This window comes from Macaca fascicularis, chromosome 16, assembly GCF_037993035.2.
Source record: "Macaca fascicularis isolate 582-1 chromosome 16, T2T-MFA8v1.1".
NCBI lineage: Eukaryota > Metazoa > Chordata > Mammalia > Primates > Cercopithecidae > Macaca > Macaca fascicularis.
Genome location: NC_088390.1, coordinates 80,567,244 through 80,575,102, shown reverse-complemented (window position 1 = coordinate 80,575,102; position 7,859 = coordinate 80,567,244). Strand labels below are relative to the sequence as shown.

Genomic DNA, 7,859 nt, shown 5'->3' with positions numbered 1-7,859 from the left:
CCTGTCTCTACTAAAAACACAAAAATCAGCCTGGCGTGGTGATGCATGCCTACAATCCCAGCTACTTGGGAGGCTGAGGCAGGAGAATCGCTTGAACCCAGGAGGCGGAGGTGGTAGTGAGCTGAGATCGTGCCACTGTGCTCCAGCCTGGGCGGCAGAGCAAGACTCCGTCTCAAAAAAAGATCAGGATGCAGGGAGGCAGCAACAGGACCCGTGTCCTGTTCCCACCGGAAGCTACTACCAGGTAGCATATTTTCCTTTCCCATCCTCAAAGACGAAAGACACTTAGGATTTTTAGTATTTTAATACACTTCAAATCAGTGTGTCTGGTTCATTTCAGTTCCTTCACTGCCAAACCTAGAGGAAAAGAGACAAAAGTAAGCCATCCAGAAGACACATCTAAGTTGCTGCTCCTTGTCTAGATTTTGTACTTAAGCTAAAGAGAGCACACAAGGTTCAGAAATTAGATCCACCAGGGAAGTTTTGGTTTAGTGTCTGATAAAACGACTTGGTCTATTATATTCAATCTGTTCCCTGTAAAAAATGGGGATTATCGGTACCAGCACCAGCCTCGAAGGACATGAACAGCACTAAATGAGCTCTAACCTCTCTTCTGGCTAAGGAAAGGATTTCTGCTACTGTATATAATCTGAGAATCACAACTATTCCTCACACTCCCAAGAGCAAGAGCAGATTGTTAAGACCATAAAATGGGCTCTGAAATCTGGGAGGGATTCAAAACAAGATACAAGACGGCCACACACAGCAACCTCCCAAACCCCACCCGCCCCTGAAGTGACTTCAGGCTCACTCACCAGGGGGCAGGGACTGCTTCAGTTTCTCTGCCTTCTCTTTGTCAGTGATGACCAGGGTGTAAAGGTATCTGCTGCATCGAACTTTAAACTTCACATTGTCCTTATTTTTCTTGATCTTGACAGCTACCGGAGACCAGAATCAGGAATTAAATTGTATCACAAAAAACAAATGTGACACAGTCCACATGCAAATATACTCAAGCAGTCAGCAGCACGCAAGGGACAGTCAGCACCCACCTCCAGCACTGCCCCTCTGCACAAACAGAAAACACTATTACCCATTCCTGCAACTTCGAACTTTTATTGGGTACACTGAACACAGCATTGTAGAACATCCTCTATCAACCTTACTATCTTTCTTATCTCTACTTTTTTTTTTTTTGAGACAGAGTCTCGCTCTGTTGCCAGGCTGGAGTGCAATGGCGCAATCTGGCTCCCTGCAACTTCCGCCTCCCAGGTTCAAGCAATTCTCCTGCTTCAGCCTCCTGGAGTAGCTGGGATTACAGGGGTGCGCCACCACACCCAGCCAATTTTTTGCATTTTTAGTAGAGATGAGGCTTCACCATGTTGGCCAGGATGGTCTTGATCTCTTGACCTCGTGATCCGCCAGCCTTGGCCTCCCAAAATGCTGGGATTACAGGCATGAGCCACCACGCCCGGCCTATTATCTTTTTTAAAAAGGATGGAAGCATCGATAAAGGAGATGGGCCGTCTGCTGGGACTGAGCGCTTTTCAACACTCCACTCCTGGAAATCACGTCTCCGCATCTGAGATGACGTTCTGGGCCAGGAAGACAGAGCTTGTGCTTCAGGATGCCTCCAGCCACTGCACACAATGCGCACCGAGGCCTTTCCTTGAATTTATGTGGAATCCATTTTCTGGGTTCTTTCCCGCTGCCAAGTTCTATCTCAGGATCACAGCTCAGACCAGAAACAGCTCTAACATGTACCTCAAGTTCAGCTGCGTGGGGTCTGAATTGTGCACCACTCCGGTTATGTACTAGCAGCGTCAATGCATTGCCATCTGGCTGCTGTGAGACAACCCCTTCCAGGGAGTAGTTACCACTCCACGTACTCGCCAAATGCCATGTTCTAACCACTTTAAAAACTGCCCAGACACTCCCAGGAATTGTTGTAATAGCAGTGATGTGCCCATCAAGAAAAAGGTGGCTGAGGGCCGAACACAGGCTCTAACGCACCAATGCAAGGACGTGGACAGATGCAGCACAAGACAATCTTGTCCTCGCAATTCTGCAACTCCATTTCTTTCCTTCTTTTTTTTTTTTTTGAGACGGAGTCTCGCTCTGTCGCTCAGGCTGGAGTGCAGTGGCGTGATCTTGGCTCACCGCAAGCTCCGCCTCCCGGGTTCACACCATTCTCCTGCCTCAGACTCCCGAGAAGCTGGGACTACAGGCGCCCACCACCGCACCTGGCTAATTTTTTTGTATTTTCAGTAGAGATGGGGTTTCACCGTGTTCACCAGGATGGTCTCGATCTCCTGACCTCGTGATCTGCCCGCCTCGGCCTCCCAAAGTGCTGGGATTACAGGTGTGAGACACCGTGCCCAGCTGCAACTCCATTTCTGCCAGTAACTGCTATGGGAATGGGCACATCAGAGGAAGCAGCACTGTGACTCAGAGCCTGCTAAGGCATGAGGTGCCTGGGTTCTTGTTCTTAATACATCCAGGCACCTGGGTATCTATCCAAACTAACCCATTTCAGTGTAACACTGACCCTAGCAACTGAACTAAGCTGAACACCACTTGCACAACATCTGGAGCTCTTCAAAATGGTTACTCAGTTGGGCGCAGCGGCTCACGCCTGTAATCCCAGCACTTTGGGAGGCCGGGGGAGGCAGATCATCTGAGGTCGGGAGTTCGAGACCAGCCTGACCAACACTGTGAAACTCCGTCGTCTCCTAAAAAATAGAAAAATTAGCCGGGTGCCTGTAATCTCAGCTACTGGGGAGGCTGAGGCAGGAGAATCACTTGAACATGGGAGGCAGAGATTGCAGCGAGCCATGATCCCGCCATAGCACTCCAATTCCATTTCTAGATACATACCCTGAAGAACAGACAGCAACCACAGAAGAAATATTTGCACACCCATGTTCAGAGCATTATTCACAATAGCGAAAATGTAGAAGCAACCCAATGTCCATCAATAGACGGATAAACAAACGTGGCCTCCCACAATGGAAAACTCGGTCTGGGTGTGGTGGCTCACGCCTGTAATCCCAGCACTTTGGGAGGCCGAGGCGGGCGGATCATGAGGTCAGGAGATCAAGGCCATCCTGGCTAACTCAGTGAAACCCTGTCTCTACTTAAAAAAAAAAAAAAAAAAAAAAAAAAAAAATTAGCCGGGCATGGTGGTGGGCACCTGTAGTCCCAGCTACTCAGGAGGCGGAGGCAGGAGAATGGTGTTAACCCGGGAGGCGGAGCCTGAGGTGAGCCAAAATTGCACCACTGCACTCCAGCCTGGGCGACAGAGTGAGACTCCACCTCAAAAAAAAGAAAAAGAAGGCAATGCTGACACATGCTAGAGAACTCTGAAGAGAAAGAAGCCACAAAAGGTCAAATATGCAATAGCAGACTCCACTTGTATGGGGTATCCAGAGCAGTCACATTCAGGGATAAACTGGAAGCTGGTTGCCAGGGACTGGGAAGAATTGGGAGCTGGTGTTTAACAGAGGGAGTTTCAGTTTGGGAAGATAAAAGTTCTGGAGATGGGTGGTGATGGTGGCAGCTTCCCAACAATGTGAATTTACTGAATGCCACTGAACTGTACAATTATGCTTTGTGGTCCAGCCAGGAGTGCAGCAGCATAATCACGGCCCACTGCAGCCTCAATCTCCTGGGTTCAAGCAATCGCTACCTCAGCCTCCTGAGTAGCTAAGACCACAGGCACATGCCTGGCTAACTTTTTTCTTTTGTAAAGACAGGGTCTCACTATGATGCCCAGGCTAGTCTCATCCATCTGCCTCAGCCTCCCAAAGTGCTGGGATTACAGATGGGAACCACCATACCCAGTGTAAATGGTGAATTTTATGCTACGCCTATTACACATTAAAAATTAATATAACAATTTCAAAAGTTTTTTCAACAGCTACTGACACTTTACTATCTCCAGGGGACTGTGACCCCTACCTTTAAAGCTGCATCATCTAAAATCCAGGTTCCCAATTTTTTGTGAGAGACAGTCTCGCTCTGTCACCCAGGATGGAGTGCAGTGGGACGATCTCAGCTCACTGCAACCTCCACCTCCCAGGTCCAACTGATTCTCCTGCCTCAGCCTCCTGAGTAGCTGGGACTGCAGGCGTGTGCCACCATGACCGGTTAATTTTTAAATTTTTGGTAGAAATGGGGTTTTGCCATGTTGCCCAGATTGGTCTTGAACTCTTGGTTCAAACGATCTGCCCGCTTTGGCCTCCCAAAGTGCTGGAATTATAGGCATGAGCCATCACGCCTGGACCACCACCGTTTTTAAACACAAGCAAAGGGTGGTGTCATGTTTAACTTGCTCAGAAGGGTAAGTTATCTACTGGTAGAGTTGGGCTTTGAACTAGGCAGCGACCCCATATGGCCTGAAATAAAACTGACCTGATAACCTCATCTCTTTATACGAAACACTGGCAAACAGACATCATTCCCACCAGATGCTATCTGTTCCCACAGGTGGTCACCACCTCAAAGGTGACAGCCTGTTGTTTTGGGTAATGGGGACACAAATATGACTCCCATCCCTGCCTACCCCCAACTCACTGAAAGGCTCTCCCTGTACACCAACCACCATCTGGCACCATCACTGGCACGGAGCATTAGCTGGTGTCTTCGCCCACCTTAACAGGCCTGTCCCATGCAACCCCACTTCCACATGTGACCTGATTCTCTTTCATACAGCTGAAAAAATATGACTCTGGGTTAAAGTAACAACATAACTCAAGACCTATCAAACACAAAAACACAAGCCCCCAAATCTTCAAGTATCACAAAGGGTAACACAACTACCTCTCTCACACTTGGTGTAAAACTGTAAGTGGGTAGCAGAGATTGGCACCTATCCATCGAAAATCTGTTTAAGGATTTTCATGAATCACCTTCTTTCCCCTGTATGTACAAGCTGGGAGACAGACTCACCACAGTCCAACTTAACCTTTGTGACTTTACAATGGTGGGAATGCGATGTGCATTCAGTAGAAGCCCTGCTTCAAACTTTGATCTTGGCTGGGCGCAGTGGCTCACGCCTGTAAGCCCAGCACTCTGGGAGGTGGAGGCAGGTGGATCACCTGAGGTTAGGAGTTTGAGACCAGCCTGGCCAACGTGGTAAGCCCAGCACTCTGGGAGGTGGAGGCAGGTGGATCACCTGAGGTTAGGAGTTCGAGACCAGCCTGGCCAACGTGGTTAAACACCGTCACTACTAAAAACACAAAAATTAGCTAGGCGCGGTGGCGCGTGCCTGTAATCCCAGCTACACTGAGGCAGGGGAATCGCTTGAACGTGGGAGGCGGCAACTGCAGTGAGCCAAGATCGCACCACTGCAATCCAGCCTGGGCCACAGAGCCATATTGTCTCAAAAAAAAAAAAAAAAAAAAAAAAATTTTTTAAATCTTTTTCTGGGCTAGATAAGTATGACACTTTCTGACACTGGCCATCGACCACAGGATCACGATATAAACGACTATATTGCACAGTGTGCCGTGCTCAACACATTACATGCAAATATCCAGCACTTCATTACAAAATGGGTTTTGTGTTAAGATTTTGCACAACTGCAGAAATTTGGTGTATTATACAAAAGAAAACTGAACTCCGGGCAGCCTCTGAGATGCTCGCAATTAGCTAAGATGGTCCTAGAATTCCAGGGCCTCAACGTGCCCCACACAGGTCTTTCTCATGGGAAATACGATGAAACCACTGGTCCCAGAGGGCCAGGCACACGCCCAGACAGCCTAACCCGCCTCCTGCCAGCCATTCCGGGGAAGACGCTACCGGAGCGGTGGCAGGGTAGGCACCGGTCATCTTGAACCTTCGGAGCAACCACTTACATTTGGCATCCTTTCGTCGGGCTGTGAGCAGAAAGTCCTTGATTTCCTCAATTTTCCGAGGCTGCAACACAAAGGAAGCGGGTAAACAGACAGCAAAGAGACACGTCTTCCGGTGACGGTCCAGTCCACCAGCTCCTCCCGGCCTCCGGAGGCCCTGGGGAGGCTCTCTCGCCCTCGCCCCGGATCCCACGAACCCACACCGGGAAGGCGCCAGGCAGGGACCGTACTCACCATGGCGACAAGGCGCGCAGGGAGCTGGCGCGGACCGGGACCTGCAGGAAACAGTCCTTGGCGTTAACACGGCGCGGGGGATGGCAGTCAACCCCGCTTTCCCGCCCTCCCCCGAAATATCGCCCCCATCGCACTCCCTTTTCCTCCCCGACACCCTCCACGTGGACCTGGGGTCCCCAGATTTCACCTGGCCGTGGATTGCCCCAGATTACCCTTCTCACCCGCGTACCACTCTAGAGACACTCACAGCCAGCAGCGACCTAGTAAAAGAACGAAAAAGAACGAGACTTCCGTTTCCGGGCAGTTAAACCCTCCCAACGGAGGAAACTGGATACGGTGCCTGCCGAGGGTCAAGACTCATGTAGGCGTTGGCACTTCCAATTTCAGCAGCCCTGCCCCCTCGTGGTCGAGGTCAACAGTGCAGCTCCAAGAATGGAATGGACCATCCTGGCTGCCGCCCTCCCTCCGACTCCCTCCTCCCACTGCTCCCCATCTCTTCCTTCTATGACCCCCGCCTCTTCCCCATCCACACTTCCTGTCTTCCCTCGCAACCTCCCAACCCTAGCCTGGCTTTGCTGGGTTTTAGTTCAGATTCAGTTCGAAGAGCTAACGCTTATTCTCCACGGCTTTCACTGGACCTGTGCACGGGACATCTGCACAGAGAATTCTTCATTTAATGGCAGAGACCGTCGTGTGCACCTTGTAGAACCTCTTGTTCTGGCGCCTCACGTTTTCTTCTTCCAGTCTCCTTTTTGGGACCTGAACCTGTCATGACCAGGGCCCTGGGATCTTCTTTCCGTAAGAGGGAGCGTTCCTGCCTGCTGCTTCCAGTTCCTTTAGGAATTGGTGTACAATGAAAGCAAGTTAAGGCCGGGCGCGGTGGCTCACGCCTATAACCCCAGCATTAGGGGAGGCCGAGGCCGGTGGATCGCTTGAGGCCAGGAGTTCGAGACCAGCCTGGGCAACCTAGTAAGGCCCCCCCCACACCCATCTCTAGCAAAAATAATAATAATACTTCCAACAGCTGTGGCAGGGCTGCCCCTGGCTAAGTGTCTCACCTCTAGGGCTGATGGTGCAGCAGTGGGAGTTCTCCTGCTGTTGCCAGCTCTCACCACCGCCCCAGAGGGGAGAGGTGGACTCAGGACTTGAACCCCTGCTGGGCAGATTCCCCAGTCCAGGCACCAGCCACTTCTTGGGGAGGCTTGGGCAGTTTGGGGAGGGCAGCCTTCCTTTCTCCCCCATAACATCCTTCAGGTTAGGCTCTTAGCAACGTGTGGTTATCGATTTTATTTTTATCCTCCACTTTTATTTTATTTCCAACCTCTCTACAAATGTCTACATTTTATTATATTTGTTTCCCCCAAATTTAATAACCACATGGCAGAATGTAATTGCTTCGTGCTTATTATTACAGAGCAGCCCTCCTGAAGAGAAAGAGCACTTTGCCGCGAGCTTTACTTAGAACTTATTTAACTTACGTTCCTTTCTTCCTCCCTCCTGCCCTTCCATTAACAAGCTCAGGCTGAGCACCTTCCTGGGGGTGCTGGAGATATAGGAACCAATAGACCTTGCTGCAGAGAGATCACAAAATACTGTAATAGCACTGAAGAGTCTTTTAAAGAAACTGAACGTTGTCTCTGCAACTGTAAATGTGTCAGGATTCCAGCAGTGGGAAAAGTTAATTGGCAAAAGCCTAATTTTAGATGCCTAAAGGTTGGATCCCATCTGAGAATCATGAGTGCTTCAGCTCTGACCTGAGGACTTTCCTGT

At 50.0% G+C, this 7,859-nt stretch overlaps 1 protein-coding gene and 1 long non-coding RNA gene across 6 annotated transcripts; one reads left to right on the top strand and one right to left on the bottom strand.

The window, feature by feature from the left end:
- Nucleotides 1-285: 285 nt before the first annotated feature.
- RPL38 (ribosomal protein L38) lies at nt 286-6,369 on the bottom strand. Of its 5 annotated transcripts, none has more exons than XM_005584834.3 (5): nt 6,277-6,369; nt 6,090-6,130; nt 5,859-5,919; nt 816-938; nt 286-357 (listed from the first exon to the last, which is right to left on the bottom strand). In XM_005584834.3, exons 2-5 carry the CDS (start codon nt 6,090-6,092, stop codon nt 332-334), a joined length of 213 nt encoding a protein of 70 aa, XP_005584891.1. In that variant the 5' UTR covers nt 6,093-6,130; nt 6,277-6,369; the 3' UTR covers nt 286-331. The 5 variants fall into 5 exon arrangements, with proteins under 5 accessions (XP_005584891.1, XP_005584890.1, XP_005584887.1 ...); XM_005584833.4 differs by having other exon boundaries at nt 6,302-6,369; XM_005584830.4 differs by having other exon boundaries at nt 6,311-6,369.
- LOC135967763 (uncharacterized) lies at nt 4,991-5,230 on the top strand. Its single transcript, XR_010581988.1, has 2 exons — nt 4,991-5,104; nt 5,182-5,230. It is a non-coding gene; the product is annotated as an uncharacterized lncRNA (long non-coding RNA).
- Nucleotides 6,370-7,859: the final 1,490 nt, after the last annotated feature.